General features: G+C 42.1%; 1 protein-coding gene across 9 annotated transcripts in view; it reads right to left on the reverse strand.

Annotated features, from left to right (window-relative positions):
• The window catches only part of NRG1 (neuregulin 1), a 1,111,365-nt gene that overhangs the window by 115,396 nt on the left and 978,047 nt on the right, over nucleotides 1–17,922 (reverse strand). For 4 of the 9 annotated variants that reach the window (XM_045992973.1, XM_045993019.1, XM_045993029.1 and 1 more), the window contains exon 1: nucleotides 12,798–14,250. The exons of 2 other annotated variants lie outside the window; for them this stretch is intronic. In XM_045992973.1, coding sequence (XP_045848929.1) covers nucleotides 12,798–13,497 — 700 coding nt within the window. In that variant the 5' untranslated portion in view covers nucleotides 13,498–14,250. Of the gene's footprint in view, nucleotides 1–12,797; nucleotides 14,251–17,922 lie in introns of those variants that run through there. 3 more of the 9 variants (XM_045993000.1, XM_045992982.1, XM_045992989.1) reach the window with 1 other exon arrangement.

Below are 17,922 nucleotides of genomic sequence, written 5' to 3' on the forward strand. Positions count from 1 at the left end.
TTAATAACATTCAGATACTTCCAAACCACTGTTATGTCATAATGGACAGCACCAATCATCACCTTAATTTATTGGCTACATCTGGATAACAAGGAGACGTCTTCTGCCTTGCTAAAAGGACAGCACTATGGCATTCAAGACTTCTTCAGCTGTTCTCCACCAGCTAAGGGGAATTCTTTGTCTCCCTGTGGACCTGCGCACCAACATATGACAGGCTAAGAAGACACAGGGACAGACTTCATTATGCACGCATGTGACTCTCCACAGCAGTATCGACTGAGGGCATCTCGCTGGTGAGGAGGACTTTGTCTCTGAAACCATCTCAACCATGTGGCTCTATTTCTGGCTGACAAGTCGACACATGATTATCCCTCTCAACTCTCCTTCTAATTGCTGAGAACAATGCAGATATGACAGGCGCATGAAATGCACAGAGGAAAAGCCACAGGAACAAACCAAGCCACAATGGCAGCATATCCACATCTTTGTCAATCTGTCCCTGGGAATTCCCGCCCCTTCCTTCCAGCCTGTTCCGTGCAAGAGCACGGAATCAAATCTGGAATTCAAGGAAATGTAATTTAATTTAAAGAACTGCACGGTAATGGTGGCTCATGCTTACGTAGCCCTTATGCTCCTGGTACTCTTCCAAGTGCTTTATGTCCATTAACTTATTTGATCCTCACAAAAACCCAGGAGGGAAGTACAATTACTGCCACCATTTCAAATATAAGGAAACTGGGGCACAGACAGTCTATATAAATTGTACTGTCACACAGCCAGAGACAGAGCTTGGATTCAAACCCACACAATCTGGATCCAGTGTGTGCCCTTAACTCCCTACACTATAATGAAATGAAATTCCTTATCCCCAAAATGTGAATTTTTCTAGAGAATGCATATATTGCTATATATAAGCCATACACACAAGCTTTGCAAATCATCTTTTAAAGTGTCCAGAATCGTGTTTTCATAAAGTTAGTAAGGACTGAACTTTATATTGAATTTCTCCAAATTAAAATTCCAGAATTGTAAGGTAGGTTTCAAGTCATTTTCTTCCTTCTTGGGCTGTCATACCCAAGTCACTCTTGGCGTACCTCAATTTTTCTTCCCAACATAAGCCAAAGGGACACCTACTTCAGAGAAAGTATTTTTTTTTTCTAGATATTGTACTGGCCACAAAAACGAATCAGCTATAACTCATTAACTTCTCAGTCCAGTATAAGGGTTAGGCACGTGTCCAAATAACAGCATTGCAAGAGAGAATGGGGTAAATACCTTGACGAGACACAAACAATGTGCTATAGTGATCTAGAAGAGGAAAGGGTCCACATCTGAATTGGAAGGTGAGTCCTGAGGCCTGAGCAGAATTAGGGGAGGTAGAAACTGTGGGAAGTGAACATTTTTTGGTAGAGGCAACAGAATGAGCAAAGAGTGGAGGAGAGAAATAAAACAGTATTCCAGGTAGAGTCCCATTTGGCTAGAACATGGTTCATATGGCTTGCAGTGGGGAGGGGATGGCTGGAGTTGGCCTACATAGGAAGCTAGGGGTCCTGCTATGACAGGACCTTGGATACCAGAAAAGAATCTAAATACTGACTATGGTGAACTCAAGAAATGAAAATGAAATGAAAGTAATTTCTGTTTCGTGAATCATAAGATTTCTCAACTCAGTTCTGCAAGAGATCCAAGAAAGCACATTGACTGTGTAGATTTCACATGTTCAGAATGTAATTTCCTATTAGGTACTATAATCAATGTCTAGAGATTTACCCCAATCCACATATTATGAAAGGAGTAACAAGTCAACAAATAAGACATCCAAATTAAACTTAGACCCTCTAAATCTAAGCACCCAGAGAACCTCTCCATCTGTCATTCACCTGGTTATCCTGAACTCTGCTGCTCCAGAACACAGGAAGGAGTCAGGTTTGATAAGCAAAACATTTGTCACCAAAGCTTATGCTCTTTCTCAAGAAAAGAGCCCTTCTCAGAGACATATTGTCTTTTATATAAATGTTTAACCTGCTGAAAATTTGATTTACAAACTCCATAGCAGATCAGAACCATGAATTAAAAGTGTGAAAAACTATTTCATTAATACATACTGACTGCAAAGTGACTTGATAGAGGGAAGACACAATATATGAAAATATCATCAACATTTTCTGGTTCTATGTGATCACTGGCAAGTTTCACATCTTTGAGTCTATTTCTTTATGCTAAAAGAAAAGATTTCATTTCCATTGTTTCCATGATGTCTAAAACTCTGAAACTATCATTGTGATTATGCAAAAAGCCAACACACATTCAAAATATATATGACCCTCGGGTTAGAATTCCTAATATAACCCAGTATGACCTAATAAGATGATGGTATTCAAAAAGTTATAACATAACCCACTATATCCTCCAGATAGCACAGTACCCAACATTATGAAGATCCTATATTGGATAAATCCCACTTAATAAGTAGCCCAGATTATTAAAAGATTTCAGTCCAAAAGGGAGAAAATCGAAGTTTAGCTATTTAGAAAACTCAACAATCTAGAAAAACCAATTTCCCAAAGATTTTTGTGAAGCCCAAGACTTATGTATTGATATTAAAGTTTTTAACGTATAGTTCACTAAATAGGTAGGGATATGTAAGCCCTTGACTATGACTAACCACAGTCAACATGAAATGGAACTCCCTGGGTAGGGGTTAAGTTCAATATCTCCCTCTTGGCATTGAAATAGAAATATAAGAAGACTAGAGTAACCATTTTATATAATGTTTTTGTTTGGTATATAAACCAAAGTCTTTGCAGAGTATCTATTATTTTTTTCTCTTCTTTTTGAAAAATCCTAAGAATTATTTGGTGAGAAAAACAGTAAAAATCCAGCTTGCTTTAAGGATTATAGTCTGGAAAGATCAGAGTTGTAACACTGAACGTTGCCACTAGTCATTCTTAAGATTTGTTTTGTAGGCAAGACTTAGCATCATGTAACAATCAATGATACTGATTCCCTTTGCTCCCCAAAGAGCAAGCAATTATGACCCAGGAAGCTCCACCAAGGGATTACAAACTAATGCTAACAAGAGTTCAATTCCACTGTCCTTAGATCCTTCCATTTATTTATGGAGCTTTTATTGCATGACACCCACATATTTCATAAAACAAATACTTCCTGTTACTTAGCAAAGGAAGAGGCAACATTGAAAGTCATCAGACTAATCACGGTCAAGACTGCGGTTAAGGTCTCACTTCACTCTCTCCAACAACCCACCCCATGAGAAACCACAGGCCTGGGACATCCGCTCCATAACCTCTGATGCTCTGGGACACCGCCATCAGATCAGGGTGGGAGAACGGTGTAGTGAGATTAGTGGAAAACTAATGCTGGGGTATGAATAGCAGAGGAAAGAGAAACGTAACCTTGGGTTAGCAAGTAAGAAAGAAAGAATGAGAGGGAGAAGAGAGGGAACTGGAGAAATAAAATCATAGCAACATCTGACATGGACACAGGTACCAAAAGCTAAGACTTGAGAGTCCTAGGGTAACCTGCTTGCTTCCTAATCAAGTTCTCCTTCTCATGGCAACTGCCATTGTCTTCTGTGTTATTCTCATCTGCCTTCCAAATGGCTATGAATATATGGACATTTGGCTTACTTTTAAATGATGAGTTTTTAAAAGAAAGTAAGTTATGGAAGAGCGGGTTCTTTTTTTTATTAGGGAATTACATGACTATAAAATGCTATACTAATTTCTGCTTAGAATGGAGTTGATAAATTTCCCCTCTGGTGAGGATAAATGGTACCTCAAGGAAGGCAATTCAAACATTCAAATGCTTATCGTTGGAAGATTTGCGTAGTAAATCAGCTCTCATCTTCTCACACCACGTTCGTGATGAAAAAGAAAAGCTGCTTTACTCTAGGAAGTTTCCCGCTATATTTCATCACATTTTATTGGGTCAATCGGCTTATTCATACTGCTCAGTCAGAACAACGTATACCCATGGAAACTCCGCCTGTGACTATTATCACATATTTCCCCCTTATAGGTGGCTGCCTCATTGCTCCAATATTGATTCAGAGTCCCACTTCTGCAGTCAACCTAATAAAGTTGAGTTAATAACAATCAAGATGACCAAAGCATCGAAGTTTTCACATAATTCTAGATCCACATTAATGAATAAATGAAAACACATATTATGCTGGTCACTATACATTTTGTAAATGACAAGCTCTCGTAAATTATAACAAAGAATCAAAGTCCCTTTTAAGTGCATATATCCAGATCAGCACCATTGGTTTTTGGTTTGGGGGGTGTGGCTTTTTTTCGTTTTTTGTGTTTTTAAAAAAATTTTTTTTGTAGAATTGTGACCAGTAATCCAGCTTACAAGATTTCATTTCAAATTCATTACAACAGAATCTCCAGTACATTTTAAAGCTATAATTCCCTCTTCTATAACAACATTGTTTTCTTTTTTTACCTTTTACAAGCCTGTAGCATCAGATATGGAAGTAGAGTTGGGGTTCCCCCCCCAAGCATTGAAATCTTTTCCTCTACACTTTAAGTGTTTTTATTTATCCAATTTTATCTAGTAAGTAATCATCAAACCATCTTCTCTTTGATTTGGAATAGTATGTGTATGAGTTATACGTATATAAATCCAAAGCATATATAATATTTATATTATAGATGTAATATTATTAAGCAAATTAAAAGAACTATGATATTTGAATTAGCTCAATGATTGTACACTGTTATTTCCATGAGTTTGGTGAAATGGCAAAAAAGGCTTAATTCCTTTATTTTGGTGTCTGGAAATCCCAGTTTGCAACAGTGAAAAGAGTTAGGTGAATATAATTTTCATTTAGATCAAGAAGGATTCATCCCATGCCCTACATCTAAACTATATAGATTCCTTTCATTATGCCAATTTTCCCATAGATTATGCTCCCTTTACAAACACAATTTTAGTAATCCTCTGTCTTTTCCTCTTTTACAAGTAACACCTTATCATTGTACCCACAAAAAGCCCATTACAGCATAAATTTTGAACACTACCCAAAGAATAATAATTTATATATTCCAGGTGTGCCTGGGGAGGCTCAGTTGGTTAAGCGTCTGCCTTCAGCTCAGCTCATGATCTCGGGGTCCTGGGATCGAGCCCCACACCAGGCTCCCTTCTCTGCAGTGAACCTGCTTCTCCCTTTCCCTCTGCCTCTCCCCAGCTCATGCTCTCTCTCACATCCTTTCTCTTGAATGAATAGGTAAATGTTTTTAAAACATAATAATTTATCTATTCCAGCCAATTTTTATAGGGGGAAAAAATCACTCTTTTTATGGCACTAGCATTCAAGAAATTGTAAAGTTCCATATTATTCTAAGACAAACCAAATTAATTCACCTTTTAATATTGTCTGTAATTTACTGCTAGGAATGTTAACACTGAATACATGTACATATGAACCTTGATAGAGAGGAGGGAAAGGAAAGAAGTTAATACTTCTTAAAAAAAAAAAAAAAGATTTATTTATTTATTTGAGAGAGAGAGAGAGAGAGCACATGTGCATGAGTGAGCAGGGGTGGGGCAAAAGCAGAGGGAGAGAGGGAATCTCAAGCAGACCACACTGAGCATGGAGCCTGATGTGGGGCTTGATCTCACAACGTGGAAATCATCACCTGAGCCGAAACCAAGAGTCAGATGCTCAAATGACTGAGCCACCCAGGTGCCCCAAGAAGTTAATACTTCTTAAACTTTGTACGAATAGGAGGTGTTTTTCTCACATAGAGTAACTTACCTTGCCCCTACCACAATCTTTGGAGAGTTTTAAGTATCAAGTATCCCCATTTCTTTATTTTTTTAAAAAGATTTTATTTATTTATTTGACAGAGAGAGATCATAAGTAGGCAGAGACACAGGCAAAGAGAGAGAGGGGGAAGTAGGCTCCCTGCTGAGCAGAGAGCCTGGTGCAGGCCTCGATCCCAGGACCCTGGGACCATGACCTGAGCTGAAGGCAGAGGCTTAACCCACTGAGCCATCCAGACACCTCTCCCCATTTCTTCAGATGTTAATTCTAAATCTCAAATGGTGAAGTGATTTGCTCAAGGTTATACCTAGCTTATAAGTAGTAGAGCTGGGACTTGATGTCAGGTTCCCAGTATAATTTCCACTTAACTATGATGTCTCTTCAACTCTTACCTTAGTTGTAAGTTTTTCATATATTTCCCCCACTCCTACCTAAACTTACTCTCTAAACTTACAAAACCACTCTGTTGAGGTCAAATGAGGAAAAGAATAAAGTAAAGAAGAGAATCAAAAGCAGAATGAGGGGGGAAATTGGTACTGGTTTCATATTTACCATGGTTTAGTCCTGAGAGTAGGTATTTTCCAATATCTCATCTAATCCCCCAAACAGATCCAAGAGATGCATACTACTGTCTTCAAATATAAAAGGGGAAACAGATTCAGAGGGATGATCTAACTTGCTTGAGGCCACGGGAAAGGCAGGTAGGATTAAAACTCAAGTCTGCCCAACTGGAAAGCTAATGCTCTGGGACAAGAAACTGAGAGAATCAGAATGGCAAGAGGCCTGAGAGGTAAATATATTTAATAAATTGCTTGAAACACGAATCTCCCTCAAATGTGTTACTGTTTAAATATGTCCATGTAGAAGAAACTAAATTCCTTCTGAATATACATTTCATTTGGAATAACTTCGATTGTGAAAAGATTTTCCCATATACCATGTTGTTGGGAGAGGTATGTCCATTCAACCTCCACTCCAGAGGGGTGTCCCATGCTGATCAAAATCAGACACGTAAGTCTCTTTAAAGAGAACATCTGAGATGGAGTGAGAGAATTTACTAATGAGGATTTATATAATTAACAGGAAAGGCAAAGCCATTTAGATTAAGATGATATATACTGTTTGAATAAAAATGCTAAAGACAGTTTGGAAAAGAAAAGCAAGGTGTAGTGAAAACCAGAATCATTCTAGTTTCCTCTCAGCACTTACACGAATTAGTTGGAGTGACCTTGGTCGAGTCACTTCACTTTTCCAGATTTTAATTTCCTCACTTTTGAAGTCACTCAGATAATCTTAACATACGTTCAACATGTAAAATTCTATGATTACAGAATATCAATTATTCACAAACAGTCTTAGAATGCTTACACACACACACAACAGTGGATTAAATTCACTGCGGCAAACACGGCAACAAGGTTTGAGGTGATGAGGATTAACTTTATTTCCTTCTCCTCAATCACTCTTCGTTTGAATGGTACACGAACCCAAGTTTTCATTCATTTTGAGAACTAATACCTTAATGGCAGATGCTAGCCTTTCTCTGGGTAGTGAAACTAAAAATCCTTAGGAGCGTTTGAATATTCTTATTCTTTAAGCCTAAACAATAAATGGAAAATATGATCAAGAAATAAAAATAAAAATATTTATAGATGCTTCAGCTTTCTAGAATTTGGAAATAATCATACTGTATTTACAGCTAGAAGAATTATGCATATATTTTTCATTTTAAAATGCTTCTAGAGACTAGACAAAGACTACTTTCCCAATCGCTTCAACGCTTTGCTTAAAAAGTGTCTTACAGGCCAAACATGAATCAGCCCAAGTTACCCACCTTGTTGGTAGCACAGGTGGGAACTGGTGTGACTTTAAAATAAAGGGCATTTAAGATAAAGGCAAGTGTTCTGCATTCAACAGTTAGAGGAGAGGAATCTACCAGCGGAGGGACAGAAGTGGCCATCAAAACGTGAAAAAAAACAAAGGTAAAGAGAAGAAATGCTGAATACAGAGGATTACATGTATAGTTAAGTAAAGAAGTATCTTAAGTGGATTTAACTGTGCAACTAGATTCTTCAAATTCATGAGAACATAAGCTCTATGAGGGCAAGAGCTTTTATTTTCATTGCCATAAGGTCAATCTAGAACAGGGCCCGCTGCGTAGCAGGTGCTTGAGATGTATTCACTGAATGAAGAGAGAGGAAATAAAAGAAAACTGTGGACATACAAAAATAATAAAAATGGAAACATGGTCATAAAAGTAGACACGGTATAGCTCATGGCTGACTAGAAAGGTCAAAGAGATTCCGAAGACAAGAGTTATTATGTTCTAGTCCTTAGTGGCTCTGTGCTCAACTTTCGACAAGTCATAACTTTTTTATGCCTTAGTTTCTCAATCTATAAAATATCTCTTTCTTTACACTTTAAAAGGATCCAATGAGGTGACAGTAAAAGGAAATGGGAAGGAGGAAGAAGATATATGGTTTGGAACATAATGACTTTCCAGGAAAGCAGAAATGCTGATTTGTACAAATGTGTAAGAGTCAGCGGAGAAACCGTGTGAAACATACTAAGGAAAAGACGCAGCGATCCAGAAGCGGGACACAAGTTTGAATGAACTGTGCCAGTAAGAAACCAGTGAATTGTTCGAGAGACGTATCTGTGTATGTGTGTTTGTAATGTGTATAAATAACCATTCAGTATTAAGATGTAATGAACTATGTGAAAAGATCAGTGAAGATGCTTTAGTATTTTAGAACGCAATGAAATATTGATAAATAAAGCTGAAGTGGCATCATTAGAAAAATCAAGGAGGATTCAAGAGATAATTGGGTGGGTGAGAAGGCCAAGGAGAGAAGAAAACCCATCTGAGGATCATCGAGGAACAAGGAGGAACAGGGTGGGCAGTGCAGGGAAGAGGCGAGCCACTGAGCTAGCTGCTCCCTGTCAGCCAAGAGCCCACCCTGCAAAACCCGATCTGTTATCAACAGTGAGCCCAATGCTGTAAAGATGATCAAATAAAAAGGGAAAAGACGAGAACTACTGCAAGTTTAATAAAAGCAAAACAAGAAGGCGGGAAGCAGATTGAATTTAATAGTATGAACTACACATGCTCGATCAGCGGTCCCACTTGACAAACATCCCTGTCCGCTGGACGCCACTGAAGCCACCAGAGTTGGTCTCCAGTCCTGTTCTCTCTGGACCGGGGAAAACTGGACAGGAGAAAAATGCCACGTGCGGGTTTAAATTCTGGGGGACAGGACACTCCTCTATTTCCTGCTATTTTGGATTTCACTAAACCTTCCGGAATGTTGTGCATTTTCGTAAATGAATGTCACTAAATCTTTCAGAGCCCGGATTTCCTCCTCACCAGTGAATTGATCACATTATTTGGGTTCGGTCGAGGATCTTTCACTTTCTCCCAGTTTTTAAAATGTCTTGGGCTTTAAATAAGTTTGGTTAAAGTGGAGAAAAGTTATCTGAAATCACCACTCTGAAATACCGAAGAGTACAGCTGCAAGGCCCTAGAAGAATCTCTTGAGCTTAAAATAAATGCCACTTTTAAACTGAAAGGAAGAAATCCTTTGGTATATTCAATTAATCACACTGGGCTTCTGCAAATGGTAGTGATTTGTGTTGTCACTGTGGTAACAATGGTTTGCCATACAACCCAGTACAAAGAGATTTAAGACAAAGCAAAACAAATTTGGCCGAAGATGAAAATACTAACACGCTCTTACTCTACGGACTGTGTTGTCAAGCAGGCTCTCCCATCCAGAAATACGTTTTCTCCCAAGATGGCACTTTAGTTCCATGCGACAATTTAATCAATCAGCTCTTTTTACAGTAACCTAAGTTTGCAATCTCCCAGAGTCAGTTCTTCTCACATAAATAGAGGTTAAGAAAAATCTTTAAAGCCCAGGCAAAAAAAACAAATTTTGGTTCAAGTATTATGTGCCCAGTGAGAAATAAAAACTTAACAATTACCATGGCATATAAAGATATAATAGTGGGGAACCACTAACCAAACACAGAAAAACTTCAAATTAGAAAAAAAAAGTATATATATATTTTCAATCCTGCATTAGATCTCCTGAGATCTAGATGTATGCATAGATTAATCTGGTGAAAACATGAAATTATATTACCTTATGAGAGAAATGCCCATTTTAGGAAACCTGATGTAACCACTATTTCTATAGGTAACTGAAAACGTTATATATTGCTTTTTATTACAATAAAGACAAAGAACATTTTAATTTTAAAAGAGTCAGCAGGAAGGGGAGTAATTCCAGTGTTTATAGAATAAAAGCCTAATACTAGAAGGTAGATTGGTTGGGGAATAACAGAGCAGACACAATTACTAGGATTGTCTCTCTTCCACTCTCTCAGGCTCCAGGATAAAGAAGAATCAATTAGCCGTCCACAGACTATGACCTTGAAGGCTACAGCTCTGTGCATAATATGCTGAACATGCTCAGACAGACAGGAAAGGGAGAGTATGGACTTGAAACCGCCGAGAAGCATGTTTCGGATATGATAATGTCATCTTAAGATGTATACCATCCTAAGGCTCTGGATCTTCCTGTGACTAAGCAGTACTTTCGGAGTTGAAAGGGAAAAAAGTGAATGAGGTTACAAAATGACAGTCTGATTCCAAGCTTTTTTTTTTTTTTTTTTTTTTTTGCTCTTCTTAGTGGATGGTTACAAGCTCTTTAAACAACAAAGCAACCACTTAAAGGAGTCTCAGAAAACAAAGCTCCCTGGACCGATCTCCCTCCCGCCACCCCCCCCACCCCTGCCCAAACAGACTCATAATTTTTAGGATATTTGTATTTTTGTTGTTTTCAGGCACTAGCCCCTAAAAAATTAACACAGAGTTTTCCACATAGAAAACCCACAGGCTGTAAAGTATTAAGCGCCGTCTACCCCGAACTTTTCAGGAGAAAACTACTTCCCATGCTGCTTTTCCAGGCTGATCTCCAACGCACTTCAAAATGCCGCAGCTGTGTCTCTGGCCAGTACTGGCCACTGCGATGCTTTTAGGCAGCAGTAAATCTTTTCCACTCAATGCCTATGCCAGAAAATCAATGCCCAAGCTCGAAAATAAAGAGAGGAGAAACGATATGGAATGCATACCCTAATGAAATCCCTTAGCAGAAGAATTTACCTTAAAAAAATAATTTCTCAGACAGTCACAACATACTTTTTGACATGGTCCTAGATCAGGAAAAGGTAACTGGATGGTCTTTGTTTGCTTTTCTTTTTCCCCCAAAGATGACAAAATTATAGACTTTTTTTTTTTTTCCCCCAAAGGTCCTCTTTCTCTTTCAGAACAACTAAACCTCTTCGGGCACATTTTAATTAACGACAAGTTTCAAGCAATAACGACAAAGAAGTAACCTTGTCTTCCCAGTGAATTTTGCATCTCTTTGCAGGATCTGTGCGTGCTTTTTATAGCCTGTCATTTCATCTGGGTATTATTTCCCGGTCACTTTGCCAGGTGGGAAGAGGTGGCGAATGCAGTGATGTCTGTCAGACCTTTAATGATGCTTCAGGGATTTGATAAAGATACAAAGCCGTGTCTGCAGAAAGGAGGTTCTTTCCTAATTACACCTGAAAAACAAGCCTCTCTCTCTCTCTCTCTCTCTTTTAATCTTTGCCACTGAAGCTGCTGTATAGGAAATGATCGTGAATCACAAACATAAGTCAAGTTTTCTGTGTTTCCCTTCGCCACGGCTCTCCCTCATTCAGAACATAACGTCTGGGGAGTATGTCCTTTATCCTTCCCGAGCATCCACAGGGAAACACTAGCGGTGAGTATGTCATCCGGGAACACTTACCCTCAACTCTAAGAGATCTCACACACGTTCTTAAGAACCAAATCCTCTGGTCTTTTACTTTTTTCTACCAAGGAAATATTCATCCACGGTAGGAAGTAGCATAAGACAGAGAAACGGAAATAAATCAGAAACCTTTAGCAAAAAAAAAAGCTGAAGGAAACTCCTCCCTCTCTACTGATGCTTGAGGCAACCTGACTACTCATGGTTTCATCCCTGTCGACTTCCCATCGTATGAGCACCGCAGCGACCCAGTCGCGACAGCAGCACATTGTTCTGTATGGTTTTAAGAGTGTGGGCTCTCCTCCCTCACAGGTTACTAAACTGCGTGGCTGCAGGCTGATGGGCAAAAATGACACGTCTGGGGAAAAAAAAAAACACCAACAACAATGCACCTTACTAATGGATCTTGTACTTTTTAATGACTGCCAAGGAAGCTCTTTAAACGTTTGATTACAGAAGACAAAACTCATTTGGAAAAACCCCTTCATGCAGGCTTTGGACTGTGTCCTGAAGGAAATAAAGCTGCCCCCACTCAGGGCTCAGTAGCCGAAACTCCAATCTGGGCAGGACAGCGAGAGCCTGCCGGGGCTGAGGGGTGAGCACGGTAGATGGGCTATATTAGGAGCCAATTAAGAGAGAAAAAGCAGGGAAGGGAACAGGAAGAAGGGACGGAGGCTGATACCAGGTGGCAGGGGATTTCTGGGAGGTGCAAGGTAACAGAAGGGTGAGGAGGAGTGACGGAAGGCCACCTGGGCACGAAACACACACGGAAACCACACTCGCCACTCCACGGAGGGCACACTTATATCAAACAGAAAGGATGCTCTGAGGTCTTAATTTTTTTTTAAGTGTTAGAAATCAATGGGATCGTAGTGACATTCAGGCACGACTCGCAGACGCTCAAGTTGCAGGTCCCCCCACCCCAGCCTGTGAGCGATCCGGCTGGAGGGATGCTGCCTCATACCAGCAGTCGGCAAGATCATTCTACTCATCTCTTCAAGGCCACCCCAAGCGTTCCAGTCACATGATGCACTTCAACAAAACCATGCAATTAGAACAGAGGATAAGGAAACAGCTCCCTGCGCTCTAGAGAATGCCTTGTAGCGCCTCAAGCCCACCCGTTTCCATTATTCATCATCTCTCTCTCTCTCTCTACTTACAAAGTTTAGGAGCAGTTTGGAGATTAGTTTCTGTTGTTTGTGGCTGAGTTGCTGACTTGGGTGTTCTCACCTCAGGGTTCCGTGTGGGGAAAGGGAAGGACGGTGCGGTGGACGGCAGGAAAGAAAAAGCAAAGATTCGATTCTTCGGGGTGGGGACCGCTGCGGGTTGGGAGGACACAGCAGTACTGTCAACTTGCAGTGTAACTTGAACCTCAGTTTCAGATGGAGCCCTAGAGACAGGTGAAGTGTACGCCTCAGACGCTACCCACACAGCTGAGGCAGCAGTTGCATCCAGAGAAATAATAGGGTCCTGGCCTAACCCCCCAGGGTCAAGGTGAGTAGGAGAGTCATACTCGAATATCTTGTCCACGAACACCCACTTGAGGCCGGCGATGCAGAGGCAGAGGCTGACTAGACAAGCCAGAATGGGGACAATGCAGATTTTCTCGGAGTTGAGACAACCTCTCAGGCGCTCGGCTTCCAGGCAGACACAGCAGGGAACTGCCAGGCCTACGAGTCCAGGGCTTCTCCCATCTTCCGTCTGGGTCTCTGGCATGTCTTCGGCTGCCGGAAGCCCGTCAAGAGATGGGTCTGCACTCAGCTGAGTGGAGGGGCTGGAGGACCGCTCGGCAGCTCCCTCGGACATGTCTGGGGAATAAATCTCCATCGGCTCACCTCCAGAAGGCCTGGCCTCTCTCATGGTCCATTACCATGCAGAGCCCCCCCCAACCAAATGATACAGCATCTTACAGGGGGAAATCGATAAGTCTTCCAAGTCCAAGGCCATTATCAAAAGCAAGAGGAGTTCACGAGGAAGGAAGGAGGAAAAAAAAAAAGCCTCTAGCAACTACCAAATAAAAGTATACTGTAATTCGTGACTGCTGTCCCTGGGCCACTTTGGCAGTTCTTTCAAATGCTTCTCCAGACCATCCCGGCTGGGCCAGAGGGCTGGGGGCCCAAACAGAAACCGAGCCGGTGGTGGGTCAATTAAGTAAACCAGTAGCCCAAACTGAAAGGCATGTTTCTCACCTCGAGCATCTGAAGCTGGTGTCTGCTCAGATGGAGAAAACAACTGTCATGCAGGAGAAGTAAAAGCAAAAGCAGGACCAGCGGCGGCGGCGGGGGCGGCAGCAGCGGCGGCGGCAGGAGAGGCAGCAGCGACAGTAGCAACAGCATCCTGTTGTGTGAGCGCAACCGCTGAAAGAGGCTGAATCATTACAGAGCAGCAGGTGCCTGCCCTCGGAGCATCGCTGCAAACAGGATCATCACAGAGGGATCCGAGGGGAAGAGTGCGGCCCCCGGAGGGGCGGTGACTCCCCTCCCCGCCCTGCCTCCGCCCCCACCCCCCAACCACTCCTCTTTGTCCTTCTTGAGCGCTCATTCACTTTCTTCCTCTGCGGCGCTGCCCTGCTTCATAGTCCTTCTCTTCCTTTCTCCTCCTCATCCAAAGACGTTCTCGCTCTCCTTTCCTCTCCCTCCCTCTCTCTCTTTCTCTTTCTCTCTCTCTCTCTTTCCTCCCTCCTCCCTCTGTCCGCACTCCAGAGCTGCTGGCTGCTCTGAGTAAAATCAGTATACCCAGCAACGCAGGACTGCCAGTGACTTCCTATTTTATCCAATTAGAAGGAATAAAGGCCATCAAATCAAAGAGAAGCAGGCAGGCACCGGTTAAGCTCGGTCCCCGGGGGCCCCCCACCCCTCTTTCTGCCTTTTCACTTTCTTCCTACAAAAAGCGGCCCCCGTTTTCTACCCCGCCTCGCTTGCTTTCAGTCTTGCCGGCTCTCCTTCCTTCACCCACTGTTGGGTCAGAAAAAGCCAGCGATCGATGCTAGCAATCTAACAAAGCTGGGACGGGGCGGGGGATGTAGGTGGGACCTTATGGGTTGGACCTGAGGCTTGGCAAAGTCTGATATCTGATGCCTCCCGAGAGAGGTAAGCTTTTCAACAGCAATTTCTTCTTGCCTGCCGCGGAGAGACAGCATTCCTTCCCCTGCCCTCTAATAAGTTTTGTTCACCAAGAGGACTGTTATTACCTGATTTTCAACCAACAGTTAGAACATTTTTTTTCAAACCATGGACAGCTCTGCCTTCAGCCCTGTTCCCCAGGATCCTGGAAGACGTTGGAAAAGCCAGGTTGAAGCAGGGAGACTATCTATGCTGGGGGGGGGGGGGGGTGGTGGTGCTGGTCTAGGGAGAGGTGTTCACGTATCCCCACTCTGGTCCCATTTAAATTTCCATTTCCTCTTCCCACCTGCAGCAGCCCTAGACTAATATGAAGCTAATAAGAAACACTGGTAAAGAGTGCTACGAAGGGAGCAAAGGCTACCACTTCATTTTGAAATTAGCCTTCACTGTGACCCCACACTGCAGAGGTTTGAAATTCCCTGGCTGCTGTAATATACACCACATGTCTTCCGCTAGAACCACGCTGCAAGGATTAAGAAGAGTCTTCCATACGACCATGCCTTCTGGGTTAAGTTTCAGTAGCTTTACCTTACAGATAGTTTCAACGCAGGTTTTTTTTTTTCCTCCTTTTAAAACAGCAGCCATTAAAAGGCCGGAAGAAACGCCGTCTCTGACAGGGAGTACAGGATTCCCTGAGCCTCCGGTGCTCGCGTGTCCATTCACAGTGTGTGCATCTGAACCTTTAATCCCTGCTTCGCTGTGGCCGCACACCCAAATGGTTGCCAAGGAACCATTTTGCTCACCTCTGTCAATAAGAGTCTTAAAAACTCTCTCTAAGTCTGTACTACACAACCATCCTAGGAGTCCCAGAAGCAATAAATCTAGAGCTCAAGTCCGAGAAAGTCTGCTTTAAGCACATTATATTTTGCACAGCACCATCTCCGCCGCTCTGAAATAGTTTTCAGCTTTAAGTGGGCATGGAGCCATAAGAATATTATCATTCCTTTCAAAATGAAATTGGCCCATAACTATAAATGATGTGAAGGACGTTAAATCTCAAAATGTGTTTGCAGTAACAACAACTACAAAAAGCCTGAAACGATTTGCCTAATTGTAATTATGACTGTGACAAGCTGATGGGCAAAATGACTTACTCTCCCCATAACCCACACTTATATACCAATAACCAGTATTTTAAAATAATACTTAAAATAAGATCTTATGCCTTTCTAGCTTTAACTATTTTTTTTAATTAATTTGTTTATTTTAGAGAAGGGAGGAGGGAGAGCACGAGCAGGGGGAGGGGCAGAGGGAGAGACTCCCAAGCAGGCTCCATACTCAGCGGGGAGTCCAATATGGGGCTGCATCTCAGGATCCTGAGATCATGACCTGAGCTGAAACCAGGAGTCAGAAGCTCAACTGGCTGAGCCAATCAGGTGCCCCATGTACTACTTGATTTTAAAGCAGTGAGGGTTTTCTTAAAGATTCTAACAATGGTGGGGGTGCCTGGGTGGCTCAGTGGGTTAAAGCCTCTGCCTTCAGCTCAGGTCAAGATCGCAGCATCCTGGGATGGAGCCCTGCATCGGGCTCTCTGCTCAGCAGGGAGCCTGCTTCCCTTCCTCTCTCTCTCTGCCTGCCTCTCTGTCTACTTGTGATCTCTGTCAAATAAATAAATAAAATCTAGGGGGTGCCTGGGTGGCTCAGTGGGTTAAGCTGCTGCCTTCGGCTCAGGTCATGATCTCAGGGTCCTGGGATCGAGTCCCGCATCGGGCTCTCTGCTCAGCAGCGAGCCTGCTTCCCTCTCTCTCTCTCTGCCTGCCTCTCTGCCTACTTGTGATCTCTCTCTGTCAATTAAATAAATAAAATCTTTTAAAAAAAAAGAGAGAAGACACCCAGAATAATAACCCAAAGTTACAAAAAGTGGTCCTCAGCTTCTACCAACAACTACTCACCTCACCTTAATCACTCAGAGCAAACATATTCTGCAGACAAAGAAATTATCCGGCTCTGCTCTAGACATCCAGCATTTAGAAAGGAAAACATTGTATCCTACAAAGACTAGGACAAAACAGTAGAGACAAAATCCTGTGGGCTGCCACACCAGTTCTTTCCCCTGGGCTACACACATCAGACTGTGGGGTGTGTATGTGTCCTCCCAGGAGAGGTGTTCCAAGAGCCACGTGGCACCTTGAAGCTAAGAGAGCTTGTAGAAAGCCAGCATCCCATAAAGTTGTTTCCCACCAAATCAGAAGGTGAATGTAATTGAGGTAAGGGGGTACAGGAGGTAAAGAAAAAAAATTCTTCATTAGTGTCCCCTTTGGGACTAGGAGCAGAGGTTACCTTTAACCCTTAATCAAATCCCCTACAGCAGGAAAGAAGTGAGGAAGGGTGGTGTCAATCAGAGAGGTATCAGAATTTCCTTTGGATGAGCACGGCTATTTGGAGGAAGAACTGCAAAGATATACCACGTTAACCCTTCAGGATCCATCCCAATAAAGCCTAGGAGCATCCATATTTCTGTGTCCCTTTAAAAAATTAACATGAGCCAGAATTCACTACCTTTTAAGAATCACATTACCACCTCGTTCATCACAACAAAAGCTACATTTACAGAGCTCCACCTTTGTGCCGGGCACTCTGCTGGTTGTTAATACATCTTATTTCTCATCTTCACTAATCCTGTACAGTACATATTATCTTACACACACACACACACACACACACACACACAAAGAGGGGTGCCTGGGTGGCTCAGTGGGTTAAGTCTCTGTCTTCGGCTCAGGTCATGATCTCAGGGTCCTGGGATGGAGCCCTGCATTGGGCTCTCTGCTTGGCAGGGAGCCTGCTTCCCCCCCCCCCCCCCCCCGCCAGCCTCTCTGCCTACTTGTGATCTCTATCTGTCAGATAATAAATAAAATCTTCCAAAAAAAAGAAAAGAAAGAAACAGACTCAGGCAGCTTAGGTAACTTAGTCACAGTCACAAAGCTATTAAGTGATAGGGCCAAGATCTGAACAAAAGTCTGACTCATGCTATTTCCACTGAAAAATACTGCTTTTCTTTTTAATCACAATAATGCATCTGATTCTACATTGCTTACCTATCACTTCAATGGGAGAATAAGGGAACCAGAAGGTGTTAACAATGAAAAAAACCTTATAAACAAACTTAAAGGGTCACATTGCCAAAATAAGAGCTTTCTCAAATTTTGCCTGGTGATATCCA

This window comes from Meles meles, chromosome 2 (genome assembly GCF_922984935.1).
Source record: "Meles meles chromosome 2, mMelMel3.1 paternal haplotype, whole genome shotgun sequence".
NCBI classification, from domain to species: domain Eukaryota; kingdom Metazoa; phylum Chordata; class Mammalia; order Carnivora; family Mustelidae; genus Meles; species Meles meles.